General features: G+C 40.5%; 1 protein-coding gene across 1 annotated transcript in view; it reads left to right on the forward strand.

Annotated features, from left to right (window-relative positions):
* The window catches only part of LOC148541929 (transmembrane protein 150A-like), a 178,576-nt gene that overhangs the window by 32,229 nt on the left and 119,038 nt on the right, over window positions 1–27,309 (forward strand). Inside the window, exon 2 of the mRNA XM_088473540.1 lies at window positions 17,462–17,509. Within this exon, the coding sequence (XP_088329666.1) occupies window positions 17,462–17,509 (48 nt within the window). The remainder of the gene's footprint in view (window positions 1–17,461; window positions 17,510–27,309) is intronic.

The following is a 27,309-nucleotide window of genomic DNA, read 5'->3' on the forward strand; positions in this document are numbered from 1 at the left end:
AATCTAATCTCCCTTTACAGTGGGAAGATCACGTCCCTTCTATATTTTGTTTTCTAGCCTTTGGAGTATTGTTGTTTTAATGGATGCTCCGTGATTCCAGCCTCTTATTTACTGGTTTGGTGGTTTGAAAAAGTGTCTTCCGCATCCATTACTGTGTCACAGGATTCCCTGATTGGTATTTAGCCTCCTGTTGAACTGTGCAGAAGAGCATACTGCACATCTAGATGGGGAAATCTGGTAATGTGCTGTGGAGAGAGCTGGATCCCAAGCTTTGGCAGTGTTTCTACATGTCCCCAAGGAGACCAGGATTCACTAAAGCTGTTAATAAGCTCTCTCTATGTCTGATGTAGTTTTTTTTTGTTTTTTTTGTTTGTTTTTCTTAATGCTTTTTCTTCCAATTCCCTGCATAGCTTGAAGTGTAAAGTAGTATAATTGGTTGTTCTTTTACTGTATGTGTAAGGACACCCCCTGAATGTGTCTTGGGCAAAATTTTGAATAAAATTCTGAGTTTACTAGTTATCATTGTTATTATTACCAGTTATTTATATAGCGCACACATATTCTGCAGCACTTAACTGGTTAGATCATGTGTTCTCCAAGTAAACTTCATTGCCGGTTCTGTGTATATCATTGGCCAAATTGGACCTTGATCCATGTGCTTTTGAAGCTAATTTGTTCATGTTTGGACAGATCCAGCAGTTTAAATGCCGCTGTTCTCTTGTAGAGATTGGTTTGATTGTCAGAACAGCTACTTGGGGAACTATAACATGCTATAGTAAAAATAAATGTTCTGTCCTTAAAGGGACATTGACATTTATCAATGTACGTTTTGTTGTTTTTAAGCTGTAGTTTCATCTTTGTACCTTTCGTTGTTCTGCAGTGGCAGCTATACTATCAGTAATTAATTTCCAGGGCCAAATGTAACAGCCTGAGATATTCGTGAGCCGGCGTGATTCCAGCGAGAGTCACTAGATTTAATACCACAATAAAGGGGTACGTCCTCTAGCAGACTGTAAAACGACAGCACGATTACGACATTATAATCATGCAGTCGATTCACAATCTGTGCTTTGTCTACAATGAACGATCAGTTGTTCAGTGTACGTGCCCTCCCTCATCCCCGAGCATGGCCAATCTGTCATTATCGGCCGATTGACCAGCATGCTCCAGCGATGATAGATGTCAAAAACGACCAGCGGGAGTGCGCATTGCTGGTCTTTTTTGACATTTTCATGGCCGATTTGCGAACTATTAATGAACGGTAATATCGTTATCGTTCACTTGCTCATTTTAATTGGGTAGTGGATACCCGCCTTTTTTGTAAAACCAGGTGGTTTTGACTTTAAACGAATGACTGGGCCAATCAGAATCTTCAAACTCTTGATTGTGCCCTATGATTGGTCCTTCTACTCGCACCCATTCCTAATGGCTATAGTCTAGTCCAGGGGTCTTCAAACTTGGCCCTCCAGCTTCTGTGGAACTACACATCCCAGCATGCACTGCCACCTTTTTGATATAACAGCATGCTAAAACTATGTGCAGTGCATGCTGGGATGTGTAGTTCCACAGCATCTGGAGGGCCAAGTTTGAAGACCCCTCGTCTAGTCCAGTGTTGGCTAACCTTGACACTCCAGCTGTTATGGAACTACGTAACCCAGCATGCACTGCTACAGTTTTGCTATTAGGGCATGCTAAAACTGTGGCAGGGCATGCTGGGATATATAGTTCCACAACAGCTGGAGTGTCAAGGTTAGCCAATACTGGTCTAGTCTAAAGGAATGGATGAGCCACTGAAATAATTGGTGGGTAGGGAATTATTAAGAAGATAATTTCCATAAGGGTAATGCAGCAAATTATATTAAAAAAAGATTACCATTTAAGTTGCATTTTATAATTGCTCCCCGGTATTCTATATTTCTTGGATAGCCATCAGAGCAAGTTGCAGTTCATCCTAAAATATATAACTGTATCTAGATTTAAATAATAACAAGTCACATATTAAAAGTCCCACTGATTTGTAATAGGTAATATTGTGCAGCTCTGTCTGGAGTAGGCCAGTCTCCCCTTGGGCTGTGTGCGTGACTATAACTCTCTGACCTTTTCACACGGCTTCCCATTGCTACAGGGTCTCAGTCTAAACTATTACAATAGAAGTATCCTTAAACAGTATGTGTACACTAGATGGAAGTCCTTGTGAAACAATAATTCCTGACACCTCTGCGTGGTCTGATAGCATCTTCAGTGGGGTACAATAATTGTAATGTTTACAGAGCACTGTAGCAGTGAGGTCAGTAGACTCTTTGCCCTGCATTGTCTGACCTGTTACTGGGGTCAGATGTGCCTGTAAATGTTTACATATGCATAGTTCTAGACAGCCTGGTGTGATTTTAAAAACAATTTGACATGAAATAAAAGTATCAGTGGATTACCATTTAATTTATTAGTTTTTATCTATTGTTTTTACAGTACTATGCTGCTGTTTGGTAGTTTTAAGTATTTTGATTTTGTCAAGTTGTTTTGTTATTCCTAAAACATGAGTCAATATATGACCCCATGTAATGAAAATTAAAGCTAACAGACACAGAAATAACCAGTTTAGAGTGAGTGATCTTGTCCTAATGCTATTTAGTTTTGTTAGTGGCAGGTAGGCACTTGGAAGTCTATTTGATGCTGAACAAGTATTGCTGCACTTAAATGCAGTTGCTTTATGTTCCTTATCCTCCTCCCGAGCCTGCACAGGAATACATTTCTCTATAATAAATTATTTAAAAGTTAAATTTTTGTTTGCGGATATTTAAACTATTTTCGCAGTGTTCTTCTATAAGGCTGTAAAGTGTATAAATGTATGAACAAAGGCTTTCTCTGTTTTGGCTGTTTATTTTGCATAACACACTTATTGAGAAGCAGAAGTACAACTTAAATATCCATTTTCTTCCATAATTGACTTTTAAATGGAAGATCTGTTTTGTGTTTTCATACTGGGATACTTTTTCTTTCTTTTTTAGGTTTATTTTTTTTATTTTTAATGGTCGGAGAGAGCTGTGTGACTTATTCAACAGGCTGTATTAAATAAACTCCCACACACATTCCATGGTGGGGGCTGTATCGGTCTCTGTGTAAATTGCCTTAATCCATTTCTGATGTAATGTTTGTTTAAATATTCTGTAAAAGCATACTGTATCAATGAAGTACTCTAGTGTAGCACTTTCATTTTATAATTTATTTTTTGTGGGGTTGGGTGCCCGGCGGATCGGACAGCATATCGGTCACATCGGCCAGTGTGTACCTGCTATGTCGCTGACTATGCCAAATGCAGCATGGCCCCGCTGTTCCGTCGCTGCCGACATCGGCAAGTGTGTTTGGAGTCAGTGACTTTAGTGTAAGTTTTAAAATTTAATGCTGTAACACTGTGTTCTTATATGAAGGTTTTTCTATATTGTCCTTGTTCCAAAATTTGTGGTGTGAATACGTAGATCATATAAAGAAGGAAAAATTTAATTCCATAAAATATCCTTTTGTGCAGTCATGTAATAGCGAAAAAATTAAAATGGGTGTAGTGATATACACAATAGAAGATACCTAATGGTGATAAGTTACACTTCAAACATGCAACTATTTAAAGATGCACCAGATACTTCCAAGGTACTGATTACTCCGTACCAATATTTATAGAAGTTTTCAGTGTCTGCATGTGATTTTCAGTGTTCTGGAAACATTGTGGGGCTCATATAATAAAAAAGAAAACAACCTCCAATGGTGTAGCATAAAAAAATATACACAATTTAATAAAAAACATGAATGAACTTGTACAATTTAAATATGTAAAACATGTTTATCTGCCTCACGTAGTGAGGTATCAACAGGAATATCCCAACGCATTTTCTCCCTTCTAAATCATCTGGGAAGATACTCAGTCCATGGAGCATAGTCAGCCAAACAATATTCCAGTGTCAACGTTTCAGTCCTGCAAGACCTTAGTCAAGACATCATCAGTATTCCAATAGGTAAATTCAAAAGGCACATTCATCTTCCTTGGATGTGCTTTTAGGATTTACCTATTGGAATACTGATGATGTCTTGACTAACCGAAACGTCGACACTGGAATATTGTTTGGCTGACTCTTAAATTAAGTTAAAGCTTTAATTGCTATATCAGTCTGGTAAGTGCCCTCTTTTCCTCCTAGATGGAGGACTTAATACATTTATAGCTTTTGACTGTCTCGTGGTGGCCCATGAGGAAGCACCCCAACATTTATGTACTGTATATGTGTGTGCAGTGAAAAAAAACAAAAACGTTAATTACATACTAGCTGAGTGAATATAGGATTAGGTAACGCTACTCCCTCGGGTGTGGAATGAAATGTCGACACCATAATGTTGACGTTCAGAACTTTCGACATTTAATTTCGACATTCACATGACACTGACTATAGTGTCGACAGTTTTAATGTTGACATTCTGACTACATCCCTCTCCCTTCTCCCGGAGAAATAATTTTTTTATGTGCATGCATAGTGCAGGTGTAACTTTTGTGTGCCGGGTGTCAAATAAATATCGAATCTTCTAGACAGACTGAAAAATGTACGTTTTATCTATGATTGCATATTATAATTTTACTCTCCTCATAAACCACTTCTGTATACATGTGTATTTCATAATATGTTGAACATTGTGTCCTTTACCGTGCCTACACATGTTTTGCAGTCGCAGTGCCAATGAAATGACAGGAGGTAAGTATCTGCATGATGTATGATGTATGGCCTCCACATGTCGTAATCTGGTTACTTGACACAACCAGTTCACAATTCAAGTATAGTTGAATCCAAGTGAAAGTGTCTCCACAGATTAGTCTGAGTCGCCATTCACAATTTATTTTTGTGCTACGTATTACTGTGTTCTTGCCCACAAGAAAGAAGGCTTGATTCTAGACCATGTGGAGCCCAGGACAAAAATATCACCACCACCAACACACACACACACACACACACACACACACACACACACACACACACACACACACACACACACACACACACACACACCATGTGGAGGGTATATAGTTTATATCAATGCACTATACTTTATACTACCCTCCATATGCTGGTGAGCATATGGAGTGTATATAGTGCGGGATACATGACATCGCATTTTGCATGCGATGCATTCCGCCGCTCATCACATGTATGCCAGCGTAAATAACATTGCTATGCATAAATAAAATGGCAAAGGACAGTTCTCCTGGGGAGAGCTGTTCTTTGCGATAGAAAGAATTCTGGATTTATGACCCAGAAGTCCTTCTAAGCATGCATTGAATGACACACGTGCCGTGGATTGGATCCCTCTCACAGCACTTTGCGAATAGAAGCCGATAGGCTTCTATTGGGCAATGCCATCTCCATTCTCCACGCTCCTCATGAATGTTGGGTGTCATGATGCCCCACATTCGGGGACAAGAGCGGAAGTTTCTTCTGGTTGTCAGGCTAGACAGCACTGGCCAAAAAGTAGGAAAAAATCGGATGCTTCATGTGTAACAGTGTCCAACCTAAATAGGAAACTTACATGAAAAACCCACAGCTGCAGCTCACCTGAACTCCGCAAAAAAGAGCGAAGAACCAATAAAAGATAGGGAGAACGGTGCTGTAAGACAAAATAGATTTACTTTAAAAGTAACGACAATTAAAATTACAGTAGCGTACAATGGATCCAGAGCAATGTAAATATGTAAATACACATAAAATGTCTTGTGTGCACACAGACAAACTAAAATCGGTATATTGGATATGCATATGTTTTGAAGGGTGCTTGTAAAAGTTAGTATAAATTACAATTGATAAAGCAGCTGAAAGTTTCTGATGGTAAAATTACCAGTAGTAAAAAGCATAATTATGCAGCTATTAGTCTCGTTAGATAAGCTAGTTCAGAAGCAGAATGCAGATAACTCACAGCACAATATTCATGTAGATGCAAACACAGCCAAAGGTCACATGCACATGTACAGTAACCAATTCATAAATAAATAAAGAACATTTATATACGTGGGCTATGACACCTTGGCCCCCATTTACTAACGAGTTTTATCACCAAAACGAGTGATAAATTTCACTGTGTATGATAAATTGTGCTCCAGCCAATCAGCTCCCAACTGTCCTTTTTCTAACAGTTGACAGTTGGGAGCTGATTGGCTGGAGCACCACTTATCATACACAGTGGAATTTATCACTCATATTGGTGATAAAACTCGTTACTAAATGAGGCCCCTTGTCACTGTGCTGAACCTTTTGACCATAGTGTGAGATGTCTGGACTCTGGGGGAACTAGGGAAGTGGTTTGCTCTATCCAGCAAACCACTTCCCTGCTCCAAGAGGCCCAAACGTCTGTATCACAACAGCCAGGTATTGGCAAAAGAATGTGAGTTGGTCCATCACTAGGGGGTCTCTGTACCAAGCCTTGGAGACAGATACAGTGGAGATAAAATACCAACCATTCAGCTCTTACATGTAAATTTTCAAACACAGCCTGTAAAGTGACAGGAGCTGATTGGTTGGTACTTTATAGCTGTCCACTTTCTCTCCAAGACCTAGTACATAGACCTCTTAGTCACTGCCACAGCGCACAGCTAAGTCCCTGGCAATGTGGCTCTCAAGGAGTTGGTATCGGCGTCTCTCAGCCAGCATGCCACAGGCGAGTGCCCCGTCGGCCCACCCCTTGAGCCACCCATGTAAGAAACTGAAGGGGTAGTATGCATGAGGTAGTGCTACACAAGTTTGTTGACCAGCTTCTTTTCTAATTCAGAAGAAGCTTTATTTTGTTTTTAAACCTGACAATTTAATTAAAGATGTAATAATTGTCTTTTTTAAAGCAGTTTCTCTGTAACTGAAAAATAGAAAACAAACTGATTTCAATCAGTGGTTTATCATTGGCTTCAAAGTGTTATGGCTCAATGGAAGTCCTTGAGAGTAGTAGAGTTTTTGTCACGGTGTGATTCTCTAGTTACAGACTATTTACTGTATATTTAGGCAGATTTCAGCAATGTTGTTGTATAGCACTGATACCAATCATCTTCACCAACAACAAATGAAAGTTGCTCTTCTAAATTTCTGTTATCTTTTATTTCTTATCCTCACTATTTTTATTTCTCCAGTCTCCCTTCCTTTAGGAGAGATGCTGGCTTACAAAGTCATTTTCTCCAAGATTATTATTATTATTATTTTTTTTCTTTCTGTCCCCAAAACACCCTAACAGTCCAGGTTTTAAGGATATCCATGCTTGCACACAAATTGTATAATCAAACTGAGGTACTAAAGTAAATAACCTGTGCTTAAGCATGGATATCCTTTAAAATCTGGACAGTTAGGGTGCCTTGAGGACTGAGTTTGGGAACCTCTGGCTTACACCTTCTATAGATGGCATAAAAATTTCTTTAAGCTGGGTACACACTGGCCAAACAATTGATCGTCCAATATATCTGCTGCCCGTCGGCCAGTGTCTACCCACGATATGTCTGTGAACAACGTCGTTCAGACATATCGCTTTGGCTGTGCTGCACAGCCGATGGACAGATATATATCTGCAGACATATCTGTCCATCTGCAAGTGTGTACGGGTGGTCTGAGGACCGCCCATACACGTGCAGCAGCAGCCGCGGGACCCACCCCCTTCTACACACTGAACACAGATGATGGTTGTTCAGTGTGTACGGACATCCATCATCTGCAAATCACTTGATCTGCAGATATATCGGCTTAGTGTGTACCCAGCATTAGAAACAACGGTAAGTTTAAGCTTACAACTGTTTGCTATATATTGAATTGATGTCATGACCCATTTTAGTGTCATAAATGAGTGTTAAAGGGGATATCGCTTGTTCTTAAATGGAGTTCTAAATATACTTCCTCATTTTATAAGGAATAAATCCAGCTAGAAGCTGCCATTTTGCACCTTGGTAAACCCATATTGTTATTATCCTGTATTTATATGGTGCCACAAAGGTTCAGCTGCGCCTTACACAGTACATAAATGAGTACACAAGAAAAACAGTTAATAGTAATACAAAACAATGTAGGACAAGGACATGGTTTATAAACATAGCTGCATAACACAAGCAGCAGGACATGAGCAACCAGGTGTTAGGTGCCGTTGTGGGGAGTTAGGAGTAAATTATACTATAAGTAGGGGGAGGAGAAGCACGTGAGGGATGAGGGCCCTGCTCATGAGAGTTTACATTCTAAAGGGGAGGGCAGACAGATGGGCGACACAGATGGGGTAGATAGTGAGGAGCGAATACATTTTAAACATGTAGGTATAGGGGCATATCTAACTGCAGGTGTCATTTTGAAAAAACCCACGGCGCTGGGTTTTTCCCGCAGTGGTGAGAATTTACCTATCCAATAGGGTGAGTGTTTTTTATTTTTTTCACGCGGTACTTAAATTTGTTTTGTTTGTTTTGTTTTGTACGAATAAAAGGAAAAAATATCAAACCAGAAAAGGTGTTTTTTTTTCCCAATCATTTTATTTTTTGGGGGGGGGGCAGACTGATTTTCCCCATTTTTATTTTATTTTTTTCTAATTTTCGTGTGGGTATATGTTAAAAAAATTATTTGCACATAACTTTTGTGTTTTTCTATTGGATACCACCGTTATCGGGAGTGGGCATACATGCAGTAATGAAATAAATGGGTGCGATATGCATGTGTGTGTGTATATGTGTGTATATGTGTGTATATGTGTATATATATATACATACATACATACATACATACACACACAGTCAGGTCCATAAATATTGGGACATTTACAGAATTTTCATATTTTGGCCTCTATTCACCACCACAATGGTTTTGAACTGAAACAGACAAGATGTGCTTTAACTGCAGACTTTCAGATTTAATTTGAGGGTAATTACATCCAAATTGGGTGAATGGTGTAGGAATTACAATGGTTTCAATATGTGCCTCCCACTTTTTAAGGGGCCAAAAGTAATGGGACTATCAACTCAAAAGCTATTTCATGGACAGGTGTGGGCTATTCCCTCGTTATTTCATTATCAATTAAGCAGGTAAAAGGTCTGGAGTTGATTCTAGGTGTGACATTTGCATTTGGAATCAGTTGATATCGACTCTCAATATGAGATCCAAAGAGCTGTCACTATCAGTTAAGCAAGCCATCATTAGGCTGAAAAATCAAAACAAACCCATCAGAGAGATAGCAAAAACATTAGGTGTGGCCAAATCAACTGTTTGGAACATTCTTAAAAAGAAAGAATGCATCGGAGAGCTCAGCAACACCAAAAGACCCGGAAGACCACGGAAAACAACTGTGGTGGATGACAGAAGAATTATTTCCCTGGTGAAGAAAAACCCCTTCACAACAGTTGGCCAAATCAAGAACACTCTCCAGGAGGTAGATGTATATGTGTCAAAGTCAACAATCAAGAGAAAACTTCACAAGAGTGAATATAGAGGGTTCATCACAAGATGCAAACCATTGGTGAGCCACAAAAACAGGAAGACCAGATTAGAGTTTGCCAAACAAAATCTAAAAAAGCCATTACAGTTCTGGAACAACATCCTATGGACAGATGAGACAAAGATCAACTTGTACCAGAGTGATGGGAAGAGAAGAGTACGGAGAAGGAAAGGAACTGCTCATGATCCAATACATACCACAACATCATGTGAAGCATGGTGGCAGTAGTGTCATGGCGTGGGCATGTATGGCTGCCAATGGAACTTTTTCCCTTGTATTTATTGATGATGTGACTGCTGATAAAAGCTGCAGAATGAATTCTGAAGTGTTTTTGGCAATATTATATGCTCATATTCAGTCAAATGCTTCAGAACTCATTGGACGGCGCTTCACAGTGCAGATGGACATTGACCCGAAGCATACTGCAAAAGCAACCAAAGAGTTTTTTTAAGGCTAAAAAGTGGAATGTTATGCAATGGCCAAGTCAATCCCCTGACCTGAATCCGATTGAGCATGCATTTCACTTGATGAAGACAAAACTGAAGGGAAAATGCCCCAATAACGAGTAGGAACTGAAGACATTTGCAGTAGAGGCCTGGCAGAGCATCACCAGGGATGAAACCCAGCGTCTGGTGATGTCTATGCGTTCCAGACTTCAGGATGTAATTGCCTGCAAAGGATTTGCAACAAAGTATTAAAAAGTGAAAGTTAGATTTAGGATTGTTTAGTTTGTCCCATTACTTTTGGCCCCTTAAAAAGTGGGAGGCACATATAGAAACCATTGTAATTCCTACACCGTTCACCTGATTTGGATGTAATTACCATTAAATTAAATCTGAAAGTCTGCAGTTAAATCACATCTTGTTTGTTTCATTTCAAAGCCATTGTGGTGGTGAATAGAGGCCAAAATATGAAAATTCTGTCAATGTCCCAATATTTATGGACCTGACTGTGTGTGTGTGTGTGTGTGTGTGTGTGTGTATGGCCTCCACATGTCGTAATCTGGTTACTTGACACAACCAGTTCACAATTCAAGTATAGTTGAATCCAAGTGAAAGTGTCTCCACAGATTAGTCTGAGTCGCCATTCACAATTTATTTTTGTGCTACGTATTACTGTGTTCTTGCTCACAAGAAAGAAGGCTTGATTCTAGACCATGTGGAGCCCAGGACAAAAATATCACCACCACCAACACACACACACACACACACACACACACACACACACACACACACACACACACCATGTGGAGGGTATATAGTTTATATCAATGCACTATACTTTATACTACCCTCCATATGCTGGTGAGCATATGGAGTGTATATAGTGCGGGATACATGACATCGCATTTTGCATGCGATGCATTCCGCCGCTCATCACATGTATGCCAGCGTAAATAACATTGCTATGCATAAATAAAATGGCAAAGGACAGTTCTCCTGGGGAGAGCTGTTCTTTGCGATAGAAAGAATTCTGGATTTATGACCCAGAAGTCCTTCTAAGCATGCATTGAATGACACACGTGCCGTGGATTGGATCCCTCTCACAGCACTTTGCGAATAGAAGCCGATAGGCTTCTATTGGGCAATGCCATCTCCATTCTCCACGCTCCTCATGAATGTTGGGTGTCATGATGCCCCACATTCGGGGACAAGAGCGGAAGTTTCTTCTGGTTGTCAGGCTAGACAGCACTGGCCAAAAAGTAGGAAAAAATCGGATGCTTCATGTGTAACAGTGTCCAACCTAAATAGGAAACTTACATGAAAAACCCACAGCTGCAGCTCACCTGAACTCCGCAAAAAAGAGCGAAGAACCAATAAAAGATAGGGAGAACGGTGCTGTAAGACAAAATAGATTTACTTTAAAAGTAACGACAATTAAAATTACAGTAGCGTACAATGGATCCAGAGCAATGTAAATATGTAAATACACATAAAATGTCTTGTGTGCACACAGACAAACTAAAATCGGTATATTGGATATGCATATGTTTTGAAGGGTGCTTGTAAAAGTTAGTATAAATTACAATTGATAAAGCAGCTGAAAGTTTCTGATGGTAAAATTACCAGTAGTAAAAAGCATAATTATGCAGCTATTAGTCTCGTTAGATAAGCTAGTTCAGAAGCAGAATGCAGATAACTCACAGCACAATATTCATGTAGATGCAAACACAGCCAAAGGTCACATGCACATGTACAGTAACCAATTCATAAATAAATAAAGAACATTTATATACGTGGGCTATGACACCTTGGCCCCCATTTACTAACGAGTTTTATCACCAAAACGAGTGATAAATTTCACTGTGTATGATAAATTGTGCTCCAGCCAATCAGCTCCCAACTGTCCTTTTTCTAACAGTTGACAGTTGGGAGCTGATTGGCTGGAGCACCACTTATCATACACAGTGGAATTTATCACTCATATTGGTGATAAAACTCGTTACTAAGCCATTATATATATTATTATTTTTTTTGCCACGAAAATCTCGCTTTCAATTGTATATGCCCCTAATACCGCACATCCACTAGCAGACCAAAAAATGACTGCACAATTGCGACATTGTAATCATGCAGTCATTTCACAGTCTGTGCTGTGCCTACACTGAACGAGCAGTCGTTCAGAGTGGGCGCATCAATCATCCCCTAACATGCTCAACCAGACGTTATCATCAGGTTGACAAGCATGTTTGGGCGATGATTGATGTCGGAAACGACCAGCGGAAGCATGCATCGCTGGTCGTTTCCGACATTAATGTGCACGATTTGTGCCCGATTACTGAGTGATTGCACGATTATGATGTCTTAATCGTGCAATCGCTCAGTAATGTTGCGTAGTGGATACGCAGCATTAGAGTTGGGAATAGAGCTTGTAGTAGCTGGACTCTAAATTACCTTGTGTGTACTAAATGCAAAAGCAGCCAGTATAGATATAAATAAATAAATAAATTAGAAAAAAAATCTAAGCTTGAAAAATGTCAATTGGATTTGTCTGTGATTGGAAATTATGACTGACTGGGTGATTGAAATTAGTGTAAATAACTAAACTATTGCTAGGTTAAGTTTTACAGTTCTAGGCTGAGGCTATACTGACTATATTATCCCGTGACTATTCACATATAGTTATTCTAATAAATATGTGTCATTTGAAGAGCATAGGTAGGATCATATCACTTGTGTCTCAGGAGACCAGCACACACACACAACATGTAGGGGATCTTTTTTTTTCATTATTATTAATGACTAATATGTAATTTTTGTTTGTTTCTGGAGAAGGTGGTGAGACTCAATTTTTAACATGTCAAATATATTCAGTGCTTTTTTTATTTTCCTTTAAAACTGTAAATTCGCATTACTAATGAAGCAGGCAAGAATTAAGCGCTTGTTGGAGAGCTAGTCACATACAAGCATTGCCACCTTGTTTCGGTTGGAACATGTTTGGCATAGTCGAAGGCCGCATTCCTTGACCAAAAGCTTGGAGTTGTTCTGTATTTAGAAATCTTTGAAAGGGCCTTTCTTCCATGATGTTGAATGTGTTGCTTGATTTGTGATATTCAAACACAGTAGTAATGTTCTCATCTTCTTATCTGGACTATATGATAAGTAATGTCTAACAGAAGTGCACTGTCTGATTCAGATGCAGGATTTGTTTCTTTAGAATTTTTGGGGTGTTCTGCAGCAGAATACGTCCTCACCAAGAACCCTAGTATCTTGTACTAGTGGATACTTTACCAATCAAGATACTGTTTCTTGTAGAGCTTCCTTGTTTGTTACTATATTATTAAATGAGATCACTGCACGGCAGTTTCCCAGCCTAGTTAGGGCATCACACATGTGCTCTACTTTAATTTGTTCCCACTTCTTAAAAACTGGAGCTATAATAGGAGTATCTTTTATATGCATTGTAAAGTATTTGCATAGGCTTCAACTTCAAGCATAAGCAGAACGTCTAGATCGATCTGTAATACATGTTAACACTTTAATAATCAGTCTACTTTCCCACTTAAACCCATTAAGGATTTCTAATGTCTGCAGGACACTTTTTGTATACAAATATATATCTGGTTATTCTAGTTTTATATTTGGAAATCTATTTCATTTGGTGGTAGGCTATAATCTCCAAGCAAATTTATTTTTCTCTCATACCTGCATGGTGGAATTGTTTTCATATTGTAGGATTCATCATTTAGCTGGAGGTAAATAAAATATGTAATATAAAAGGTTTGTAACTATAAACACTAAGTGGTCTATCTGTCAAACAGACTTGTGCTAATATTTTATTTTTGCTTTATTTTAAATTGCTAAATCTTTATTGTAGAGAACCAGTTAAGATTAAAAAAAAGAATACTTTAGTTAAAAAAACACAATAGTGCATATGGTTTGCTTACCCTTTCTCTTAAAAGTCAAATGCGGTGCTTGAGATGAGTTGCTGAGAAACATGTTAGACATAGCCGTTAGAAGAAAGAAATGTTGTCCACATGGATGTAAAATAGGATTTTTTTGTCCATCAGATGACATGTAATCTTGGGTCACAATCTTTTTCTGTATACTCTTTACAGTTGACTGGGGAGACTGATCGCAACACCCTTTTTCCTTCCTATCATAAGGCACTATATAAGTGCAGCTTTCCTGTTGTTCCTGCAGAATGGTTGCCTGACCTCCGTTACTGTGTTTTCACTGTTGGTTTACACTCTATTGATGGAGGGTTTGTCCTGTTAGACTTATTTTTGTAAAAACCTTATTTTTGTCTCTCCGTCCACTAAGGAATATATAGATAAATATTTAGATTGACCGCTCTATGTAGTTTTGTCGTCTTTTTATAGGCGTTTGCAGGTTCCTGATTTGTGTATTTAATCATTGTTAGCAAGTGATGTTCAAAAAATTACAAATTGTAAAAGGTATTGTGCTATATGTTGTAGTCTTTCCAGAAAGGCTTCAATGAATATTCTCAGTGCAAATGCCCACCGCACACAATTATCAAACTATATAAATACAATTCTGCGTTGGTTTGTTCATAAATTTATAAGTATTTCTTCAACAATACATGTCTTATAAAATCAAGAAAAACCAACTTGTAATGAAAGTATACAAAAATATATACTAATTCGGGTGCAAACCATATATAGATAAACAATTAACAATTAGTTAAGTTGTTAAATCTATCTTCAATCAAAGCAGCTCCTAAGGAGGGGGTCTATTCTGATTCCCTGTAATAAAAAATACAAAAATCAAAATCAGGTGGATAAATATAAATGATCTTAGTTAAATTCAATATATAAGGTGGGACTGTCCTTCCCTAGTCCCAATTTGGAGGAATGTGTTTGAATGTTCTAAATCAATTCTTGGAGGGGAGGTCCCCAGAGACCCTGGGTTTTGGCTTTTAAACATAACCTCCTCTTCCATGGCTTCATATAAGAATTCCCTATTACGGCATCTAAACAACGCGGCTAAAGCCGTCATTCCTGTTTTATGGAAATCTACTTCTCCTCCCTCCTTTAAAGACTGGTTTAAGAGAATATATTATTACATGGATATGGAGGACATTGTATCTTTCTCTAAAGATAGACCTACCAACTTTACTGCCATTAGGCTACCTTGGTTGATGTTTAAAGACTCCATATTATACAATAATTTCAATGGTGTACTTAATACATACGTTTCTGCAGTGTCCTAACTTCTTTTTGTTAAAGTCTGGGACCACTCACAAGTATATACATTAATTGTAGACCGGACAACGATAAATTGTCCCCTCTAATACCCCCCTGTTTGTCTCCCGCTCAATCCCTTCTTCCCTTCGGACTATCCTCCCCTTATCTCCCCTTCCTTCTTCTTGTTTATTCTTTTCTTTTTATTCTTTTATTTCTCTTATACTCTCTTTTGGGTTATTGATTGATATATTCTGTATTTTTGAAGTGACTTTTATTATATTGATAATTTTTTGTATTACTCAAGATGGAATAAGCAATTGTTTATATGTGTACACACTTTATCTATTTGTATTTAATTTGGAATTGCTTTGTCCTCTTTCAGTAAAAATAGTTTGCATTAAAAAAAATCAATATATAAGTAAACTGATGTGCAGAGAGCGCTAAATAAAAATATATAAATTTATTCCATAGAGGTATCACACTTGTTAGAAGAGTCACAATAAAATACAATACAATAAATGGTATATAATAAAATAGAACAAGACAGGCTGTCGATAATGTCTATCCATACAGAAACTATTGACCACATATATGGATGGATTAGTTCTCTTTAATGTTGGACTCTTCTCCTTCTGCAGTAGGTGTCCATACATATTATTATAAATGTGGTGAGGAACTGGAGATCTGCTCACAAATAATGATCTTTTTAGGATCCTATTTTTGACAGTCACAGTAGAAAATATTTTAAAAAAACAATAGAGCTTCTATGCCCAGTAAAAAAAAAAAAAACAACAACTTGATTTACAATAAGGGGAGGTCATCAAGTAAATATATCAAAGCAACCATGTGTTCAGGATGGCATATAATCCAATAGAGTGTAGTTCCAAGATGGCAATCCCCTGCTGTCATACGATAGTTATGTGAAGTCTTGTCTAGTGTGCACACTTACTCTTGATGAAGCTGTTCGTAATTGACAGTCTTGTGGGGAGACTTTTTGTTTTGCTGTTTAAAAGTAGGTACCTTGAATACAAAAGGTCGCCATAGCCCCAATCAGGCAAAGGAAGAAAGCAAGTAAATGATACAGCGTTCCTGGCTGTCAGCTAACTCCCACAGCTGATTGCTGTACTTGGTGCCTGTTCCCCGTGCTATACATATATATTGAATTTAACTAAGATCATTTATATTTATCCACATGATTTTGATTTTTGCAATGAAAGTAACCACATCTAGTTACATTAGCACAATAGTATACTGTATAAATGTAACATCACAAATTGTAACATTCTAGAGAGATTAATTCACTGTTTCATGTCATGAATAAGTTTTTTTTTCGTTCACCGAATGAAATTACATCTACCAATATAAAGGTCGGACTTTATGATACTTTGAGTATCATATCCAAGTCATCTTTCTATTTCTAACAGACAGGAAAAATATATTTATATTCTCTCTAGAATGTTACAATTTGTGATGTTACATTTATATACTTTTGTGCTAAAGTAACTAGATGTGGTTACTTTCATTTCCAGAACTGCCAAATACCTTAAAATAAAGAGCAAATACTATTTATAATATGAGTTTGATAAGTAGACTTAAGTCATTCTTCCTTACTATCCAAAAATGCCCAGTAGACTCGCCTGTAAGTTCTCCAAGATATCACTATAACCTTGCCCTCTGCTTTGTGATGCTGCCATTTGCTGCGTTTTACAGCAAGGGTCAGTAGCCATGATGACGCAAATCACGTCATAACACCACCGACACTATCCTCCCCTCCACCCCCGGAGCTGCCCTTCAAGATTGCACGGAGGGAGCAGCAAATATAGTTTGTATACAATGTTAATGTGCATATCTCATCTACAGCCATTATGTGCATATAAGCAAATAAACATTGGACTCCAAGCTGTCAGTACACAGTGACACGGAGTGCTAGTGATGTCACTGGCTGACATGTCACCGGTGGTGCTTCAACCTTCAAAATAGCTCTCTGCATTTGTGGGTAAGACTAACCTGTTGAATGTTAAATTGTGCGGGACTTGTTGTGCTATTATCTTTCTTCCAAACTTGAAAGAAGGCCATTATGCCCTTGACCAATTATAAAGTGAGACAAGGGAAACTTGTCTTATGTACTGAAACACACTTGGGTGAGTGAATATGTGCTGCGCTCTAATAACCTTTAGAAAGGGCTGGTGTTGCGTTCTTACAATACTTTTCTGGAAATTGAGTGCATAGCAAGTAAGGGAGCAGCAAGGTAAATGTCAGGTGGAGGGACGTGGCGTTGGGGTCACTGTCTGTGTGATTTATTTTGCCACTATGTGTTTGTGCTATAATTTACTGTTTCTTTCATTGCAGGTACGCGATGGCATTATCAAACAACCACATTTGCCCAGTGTCTAATTGGTAAGAACAATTTTCTATGTTAAAAATGTGAATTATCCATAGTTTGATTTTCTACCGTACAGATTGTAGGCCTCGTTGCTGTCATTATCTTATTCATTACAATGGCTGCCTGCAGTTGGATCACGCATGAGCCGTTAGACTTCCTTACAGGGTTTTTGGTTCTTTTTCCAAGTCCCGATTTAAATATCTGGTGCCACTCCTAGCTCCTAGCAATTTTTTATTTAATTTGTGGCATTTTTACAGAAATCTGTACTGCAACACCAATGTCTGCACATTTATTACAGGTAGAGGGTAGTTCTTCATTTCAATATCACATAATACTTGCCTCCGGTAGGGGCCTGCCAGGTCTGCTCGATGAGAGGGGGGGAGTGTTGCAGTAAAGTGTATTGGCTAAGCCCGGGCTGCTGGAGTGGCCCAGTGCCCCCCCCCCCCCTTAAATCAGAGCAGCCCAGCGCATGCTGCTGTGTGCTGGGCTGCAGTGGGAGCAGCCGCATCAGTCTCCTCTGCCTGTGGGGGGAAGCGATCGCGCTGATCGCGCCCCCTCAAAAAATCCTAAGGGGACGTGACCACTCTTCCCTCGATTAGGCCACGCCCCAGTCATCTGGCCTCTCTACGTCTCTGTGTACGGGCAGTCGGCTGACCACCCGTACACAGAGCACGATGTCCCAAAATATCTGCAGATATACTGTATTGGGCATTGGCTGTGCAGCACAGCTGACGCACTATTTCTGTGAATTATGTCGTTCAGACATCGGCCAATATATCTGCCAGTGTACCCAGCATGAGTCACTTTGCTGAAATGGTCGCACTTCAGAACACTAATTTAAAAGAAAATGTCATTATTTAACAGTTGCTTTAATATTGTTATACAGACTTTGCTCTCATCACAAATACTCGGCACACGTCTGCTTTGAATTCAGAAGAGAAATGGTCTAGTGTCAGATTTAATCTTTACATGCCTGCTGCAGTTGCAGCCTAGTGTTGAACTGTGAGTTAAGGCAATATGTATTTGCTGGGCTTACCTCGGTGAGTATGATAAAACTCATCTGGATGGATGGATTAAATCATTTAATATATGGGTTTAGTGAAATGAGTTTACATTCATACATTGATGGTATGTGCATATGTTTTGTTCAGTTTGCTTCCTACGTTTAGCAGCCAAGCTAAATGAAGAAAGGCAGACATGCAACGCACTTAGCATGTCATCATTAAGCCGGCTGGGTTGTGCTTTATAGACACATATCTATAAATAGCCATGCCTAGTGTTTTTTTATTTCTATTTATTTTTTGCAAATTGACGCATCCCAGTTGTCACATTTCAGAGAAGTCCCGTGTGTGTGTGTGTGTGTGTGTGTGTGTGTTTGCGTGTTTGCCAGAAGTCATATAAGCACTACAAAAGTATAAGTGAATCAATAAGGTTTATTATTATACAGAGTACAGTGCAGGAATAAAGCTGGTACCTAAGCAGGCTGATAATACTGGATACAAAAGTCAACAATGAATCAGTCTAGGAATGGATAACTCACATCTGTAGAAATGTCCAGAAATGGTGATGCAGGTTTTCCTGATAACACAGGAACTGAATGTTACTGAGCAGGTTTTACAGAATGGCATCGGAGCTGAATACTGTGAGCAATACTGAGCAGGTTTTCCAGATGGCACAGGAGCTTAATGCTGTGAGCAATACTGAGCATGTTTTCCAGTTAGCACAGAAATTTAATTCTGTAAACAATACTGAGCAAGTTTTCAAGATAGCTCAGAAGCCAGGATACTGATCCTCAGAGAGAGATCTAGTTCTGGTGACACATTGAGACCAGGATTACATGAACCACAGGTAACAAACACAAGAATTCTGACCCAATGATGTGGCCCAGAAAGCACCGTGGAGTAGGTTTTAAATTAGTAAGTCACCGAAGAAGCACATAGCTGCTGTATCATGTAATTAACACAGGCTAAGGGCAAGCTCCAGGGGTCGGAGAACCCTGTGTCTGCTCTTTACAGTGCGCCCCAACATCACGCGTCAACATGAATTTGAGCACCATAGGTCACACCCCCTACGTGACGTTATCTCCAAATAACATCAGGCTGGGGTAAGCCTCACTAGCTGGGCTTCCCCCAGCCCTCTCCCATCACTGAATGGATGCCGGGGTCCGGCATCGCTGCACAGCCCCAACCTCCCGATTTGACCACCTGCGGGCCACTTCGGCCCACGGGTGGAACAGCGGGACAAATCTGGATGTTAGGGAGGGGTGCGCCCTCTATGGGTGGCGCCCCTGTGTGACCGCACTGGTCAAACACCCCTAGAGCCGGCCCTGCACAGGCTTGCATGCTCACAGAAGACCAAATGAGACCAGACTGGCTGGAACACATTGAAGCAGCACCACTGGTGGGAGATCATGACACCAGTCTTTTCTCTTGGACGGCAACATAGTGGTCGCATGTAAGAGAACCGTTTTATGGTTGTCTCCGGGCGTTTTGTGAGAGTATAGGCAGAGCTACATCCTGTTCTGCTTCAAACATATGCAGAGTGGATGCCAAATTCAGATGGGGCTCTTGCGCATAGTATGGGTAAGTGCCTGTAATGGTGGTGATTTGAGGGTGTAATGGCGGGGAAGGCGCACACCCTCAAATCATCACCATTATTCCTGCAACTCAGAATATGGACGGATAGGTACATTAGCATACCCTTCAAAATCCGTTTGCAATTGGTGTCCAGACTTGCGACCCCCTCATGTGCATCTCAGAATCAGGCCATAAATGTGTCAGTCAGTTTTGCCCACTGGCATTCTTGCATAAAGATACTAATGCAAACCACATGTAAAAACGCATGTAACGTTCTACATTCATATGCAGGATGCCCATAGATCTTGTACACTATGCATCTAGATACATGTGGCGTTAACCTTTTCTTATTTCAATTTAATAACCCATTATTTAAATCAATGGGAGTAACTCCGCTAGTAAATATAATTAAAATACAGGGAACCCAGCAGCATGGAGCTCCGTGAAATGGAGCCTCTACTGTGAGAGCTGATGGTGAAAAAGAAAAAAAGACCCCTTCCTACTCCCCAAATACTTCCAGCTTGCACATTGTATTAAAAAATGTACCACGCTTCCCCCAAGCACATTTTTTAAATAAAGTTTTATAGAACCCTACCTGATCCCATATCCACTTAATTACAAGAAGATTATCTGATTTATGATGTAATACAGTGAGAGATGTCCTTATTATTTTTAATACAAAATAGGAAGCTGAACCAACCAGCACTGCTGCTATCCCTTTGCAGCTCACAGTCACAAGCCGTTATAGCTGCTATGTGACTGACTGGTGTCAAAGGAACACGTCAGTATAGATCAGTTCAGCCATTTTTGATACAGGAAAAACTCCATCCAATTCTGTGGGTGTCTGAATTTTATTGTAACATGCAGTCACATGCTTTGCACTTGGATTAAAAAGGCCAGGACAAACCTTGTGTTTAAACACTGGTAGGTATGATGCGTAATGGAATGGAAATATGTGTTGCCTCACTAGCTGGCTTTCTAAGATGCTGCACACTTCCCATTCACAGTGATGAACCAGAACTATACTGGCAAAGATAAATATTACACTTTTTCAAGCAATAAAAGTATTTATAGGTCTATATATGTTGGCTACACGTGCATCCTATACTAAAATCATCTTTAGCTGTTTAGCAACCGCTTGCCTACGGTAGGTTTACAGTCTGCCTTTCTGCACCTCTCTTGGGAAGGGCCGCGCTGTTCCCCTTATTTGACCTTTCCGATTCTGTGACACTGTTATCTTGTACTATTTTTGGAAAGTGATAATGCGGCAACATAAAACATCTTTGCAAATGTAGACGGCTATCCTTGTATTTCAACTTCTTGATGGAAGCCTACATTATCCTGTGTGACAGACCAATAGATTGCCAAATGTAAGCTGTGTAACCTTCAATCCCTAGAAAAAGAAAATGCAAGTTTTCCTCTAATATTTAGATGCAAAGTAAAATCTATGATTCTTAAATTGTAAAGTTTGGACAAAAATGGGCAAGAAACATATCTAATGTAAAGGAGTGCGTGCAATTACAGTTTTTGATTTGGCAATCCCAACATAAACTTTGAGGAGGTTACAAACTTGTCCTAAAAAGAAAGCAATTATGTTGGATCCATGATTTGGGCACCATGTAGCCACGTTGGTTAAATGAATATAACTTGTTTTTTGGAATAAGCGCCCTTTGCTTTGCACCCCAATACTATGGACATTTCTTTATTATTTTTCTGTGTCCAATATTAGTTTTACAGTGTAGCCTAGTTTGACATTATCTGTAAAGTGAGGTGATGATACCTTCTAGTCCTAACAGTTAACATGGGGTCTACGGGGACGATTCAATTGTTTTTTTTTTATGCACGCTAATTAATGGGTGCTCAATGTAGCCATTGAATTGTTTGGGCGCCAATAATGCTTGTCACACCCAATTAAACGGGGTTATGTCGCGTAAAACGGCTAAACCCATCTAAAGTCCTGGTTACAGCACCGAAAACCATGGACTTATCTTACATTTCTGCTTGCCATCTCAGGATGGGGCAAGCAGAAATGGCGGGATTGGTGGATATCATGCCCGTACGGAGCAACAATTCAATTGCTCTGTCAGGTGCCCATTAGTCAAAGCCGCCGGCAAAAGAAATTGAATCATCCCCTATTTTTTAAACTCCTCATGGCTATTTGTATTATTATTTTTCTATTTTTAAGTTTTTCTTTTGTCCAGTGATCTTTAGATGTTTTTTGGCTTTTGTGGCATCTTTAGAAATGTATTATTGTAATACCTGGAATATTTGATTCCACACAAGTCAATAGTAGTAGTACAATGCTATTACTGAACTATCAAGCCATTAAGATCTCTTTTATGGCCTCAATGTAGTGGCATGACTTCTGTTTCTATAACCACTTCAGTGTTTGTCCTCCATAAATAAGTTAAGCTGTTCCTGTTCAATGAATAGTGGTGTTTCTACACTTGGGAGTAGATGTACTAAGCCTTGGTGAGGGAGTACTAACCAATCAGCTCCTAATTGTCATATTTCAAACACAACCTGTAAAGTGACAGGAGCTGATTGATTGATTGGTACTTTTATTTCTCTCATAGGCTTATTACATCTACCCCATGGTCCCTTGGGGTTGGGTACGGGATGTCTGTGCTCAGGATCCCAAAGATACTGACACCTACATGTAAGTTTCCTAACTCTACCCCTACCCCTAAATCTAACCCTCCCTCCCCACTGCCTAAACCTAACCTTCACCCCCCGTAGCCTAAACCTAAGCCCCCACTAGTGCCTAATCCTAAGCCTACCCCCTAACACCAGTACTTACCGTCGGAATGCTGGCGCCACGATTCTGACTGGTGTCGGGATTCCAGTGCCGGCTTCCTGACATCCAGGATTTAAACTACATCCCGTCACTGGTTGGCCTATTGGTGCTAATGAACTATAAGTTGGAAGTTGATTGCCGGGAAGGCAAACTGAAGCTGCCTCCTATGATTTCCCCGTGTGCATTACAAGCGGCTGTATGATGTGCTGTTTTTGTATTTGTGTTACACAGTGAAATGCAAGGAAGTGCTCCCAGCACCTGGCATGGAGTGACGTTATGGATGCTTCCCGTTTTTAGAATTGAATGCTGGGGAGTCACTTCAAATGAAGCCCAATGTCTTCCAGTGCAGAAGGCAGTTAGAAGGGGTGCACTCCAGGAGTGTTTTAAGAGAGGAATAGCCCAGTATGCAGCCTCCGTTTGGGCCCCCTCCTCTCTGGCAGCGCAGTAGATTTTGGCTTAATGCCAAAATCTACTGCGCATGCACGGGTCTCCGGGAAAATGGTGCCCACTCCTTATTCCTGAGGACATCTTTTCTGCGCATACGGGAGTCACCGGGAAAATGGTCAGCGCTGGTCATGCTGCTCTGCTGCGCTGGCCTTGTGCAGCACTCTGGAGACTGTGGAAAGGTAAGTATAGTTATATATGGGTGCAGGGGTCCGTGTGCACCGCACACCCATTATAGATACGCCTCTGGTGCACTCACCAGTCTTAAATATACCTTTTTAGTGAGGCATATAATCAGGAGGAAAAATAGACATTTTGGCCCATGCAGGGAACCTGGTCAAGGCACATGCTGTCTCCAAACAACCCACAATATAAACTCCTCGAAGCACCTTAACGCACACCTGCGCTGGGAAGCTGGTGAAAACCAGAAGTGATGAATATGCGCACCACACTGGAATGTATAGATCAGGGTTTCCCAACCACGGTCCTCAAGGCACACTAACAGTCCAGGTTTTAAGGATAGCCGTACTTAAGCACAGGTGACTTAATTAGTACCTCAGTTATTTTGATTTAACCATATGTGCTTTAGCACGGATATCACTAAAACCAGGACTGTTAGTGTGCCTTGAGGACCGAGGTTGGGAATCACTGGTATAGATCATACATGCCTACCCTCCCGGAAGTCATGGGAGGCTCGCTATTTTTCAGGTAACCCCCCCGCACCCCTGGAAGGGTAGGCACTTCTCCCACATTCTGCCCACTTCTCTCCTAGTGAAGTGGGCACAATGGGGATAATTTTGGCAAGACCTAATAAAGTGATTCTATGAGAAGTCCCTTATTTAAATATGCGCCATTTGCAGAAATATCCGCAAGAGGGCAAGGCGTAATGACACAACCTGTCTGGTCCCGCCCCCAACACCTCCCACCTGCTTCTCCTTCCCAGGCTTCTCCCGGGGAGGAAAACTCCAATACCAGCAAGTATGGTATAGACTAGGGGTCTTCAACCCGTGTCCCGCCGACTGAGGGGAGCTGTTCCCCGCGGCCAGCCTACAGACTCCATTTGCCGGGTGCCCACTGAGATTTTGTTACCAGCGGGCGCCCGGCTCCCTACCTGCACCACCAGCCAAAGGCTGGAGCTTACTCCTGAGCTCCGGCTTCTGCAGTGTGTGCAGTGCACTACGGGACAGACGTTATGACGTCTCTCCCATTGTTCAGACAGAAGAGCAGCCGGGCGGACCGGAGGCAGTAGATGCGGGAGCGGGGTTTAAGGTAAGTAGTAGTGGTTTTTTTTTTGGTTTTTTTTGTAAGCGGCTTCACTACTACTAGGGGGCATTTCTATTAGGGGCACTTTTACTAGGGGTATTACTATTAGGGGCACTCTTAGTAGGGGTATTACTATTGGGGGCACTAATACTAGGAAGCATTACTAATAGGGGACATTTCTATTAGGGGCACTATTACTAGGGAGCATTACTATTAGGGGTACTATTACTAGGGGTATTACTATTAGGGGCACTCTTACTAGGGGTATTACTATTGGGGGCATTACTGTTAGGGGCGCTAATACTAGGGGGCATTACTACTAGGGAACATTTCTATTAGGGGCACTACTATTAGGGGGCATTACTATTAGGGGCACTACTATTAGGGGGCATTACTATTAGGGGCACTCTTACTAGGGGTATTACTATTAGGGGCACTCTTACTAGGGGTATTACTATTAGGGGCACTCTTTCTAGGGTTATTACTATTGGGGCACTACTACTAGGGGGCATTAGTATTAGGGGCATTACTACTAGGGGACATTTCTATTAGGGGCACTACTATAGGGAACATTACTATTAGGGGTACTATTGGGGGCACTATTACTAGGGGGCACTAATACTAGGGGGCATTACTACTAGGGAACACTTCTATTAGCGGCACTATTACTAGGGGTATTACCATTGGGGGCACTAATACTAGGGGGCATTGCTACTAGGGAACATTTCTATTAGGGGCATTACTATTAGGGGCACTCTTACTAGGGGTATTACTATTGGGGGCACTACTACTAGGGGGCATTACTATTAGGGGCACTCTTACTAGGGGTATTACTATTGGGGGCACTACTACTAGGGGGCATTACTATTTGGGGCACTAATACTAGGGGGCATTACTAATAGGAGACATTTCTATTAGGGGCACTATTACTAGGGAGCATTACTATTAGGGGTACTATTACAAGGGGCATTACTACTAGGGAACATTTCTATTAGCGGCACTCTTACTAGGGGTATTACCATTGGGGGCACTAATACTAGGGGGCATTGCTACTAGGGAACATTTCTATTAGGGGCATTACTATTAGGGGCACTCTTACTAGGGGTATTACTATTGGGGGCACTACTACTAGGGGGCATTACTATTAGGGGCACTAATACTAGGGGGCATTACTACTAGGGGACATTTCTATTAGGGGCATTACTACTAGGGGGCATTACTATTAGGGGCACTACTACTAGGGGTATTACTATTGGGGGCACTAATACTAGGGGGCATTACTATTAGGGGCACTACTACTAGGGGTCTTTCTATTAGGAGCACTAGTACTGGGGCATTACTACTGGGGGCACTAATACTGGGGCATTGCATAGGGGGCACTGCGTAAGGGACACCACTCCCAGGGGCACTGCGTAAGGGACACCACTCCTGGGGGCACTACATAAGGGGCACTACCACTACTGGGGACACTGCATAAGGGGCATTACCACTGGGCTCTACATAACTGGCAGCACTACTGGGGGCACTGAATAAAGGGGTACTACCACTACTGGTGGCACTACATAAGAGACATTACTACTGTGGGCTCTGCATAAGGGGCACTGTACTACCACTACTGGGGGTATGGCATATGCAGCACTACTGCTACTGGGGGCACTGCACATGGGGCACTACCACTACTGGGGGCATGCATAAGGGGCACCACTACAGTGGTCATTACATTAGGGGCACTACTGCTGTGGGCATTATGTGTAAGGGGCACTACTACTGTGGGCATTGTGAATAAGGGGCACAAATGTGGGCATTGTGTAAAAGGGGCACTGCTGTGTCTTACATGAATAAGGGACACAACTGTGGTGTAATGCGAATTGGGTGAATCAAGTTTGTGCTACTGTGTGGTGTATAGCTTAGTGGCCCTCGGGCTTCGTTGAATATTTTAATGTGGCCCACACTGTGTAAAAGGTTGAAGACCTCTAAATCTCTTTAATAAGAAAAAGCTAACAGTAAAAAGTTACCTACTAAAAACAGAGAATTATACATAAGCTCATGATGCAGTAAATCAGTCCAAATGGGGCCTCTCATACACTGCGTCACTGAAAGCAGTGGAGACATGTAGGTAAACAAAAACATCACGACACTTTTTTAATCAGCGATCAAGTCCACTATATATATATATATATATATATATATATATATATATATATATATATACACATATATATATATATATATATATATATACACACACACATATATATCATAAAAAATATATATTTTCCGATGTCCCCGGCACTCATATGGTAATGGGATTCCTTTGTGTCGGTGCCCTCCATGGGTGTAGCTAACAAATTGTGGCACTCCAGATGACTTTCACAGATGTATGTTGGTCGGTATGTTAAGTCTCCCTCTCTCCCTACCCTAATCCCCCCTCCCAGTGCCTAAACCTAACCCCCCCTAATGCCTAAATCCTCCCCCCAACCACGCTAGTTACACTAATATATATATATATATATATATATATATATATATCTATATATACATACACAGTCAGGTCCATAAATATTGGGACATTGACAGAATTTTCAGATTTTGGCCTCTATTCACCACCACAATGGTTTTGAAATGAAACAAACAAGATGTGCTTTAACTGCAGACTTTCAGATTTAATTTGAGGGTAATTACATCCAAATCGGGTGAACGGTGTTGGAATTACAACAGTTTCAACATGTGCCTC

The sequence above is a fragment of the Taudactylus pleione genome, unplaced genomic scaffold (genome assembly GCF_031769625.1).
Source record: "Taudactylus pleione unplaced genomic scaffold, aTauple2 ptg000016l, whole genome shotgun sequence".
Taxonomy (NCBI): domain Eukaryota; kingdom Metazoa; phylum Chordata; class Amphibia; order Anura; family Myobatrachidae; genus Taudactylus; species Taudactylus pleione.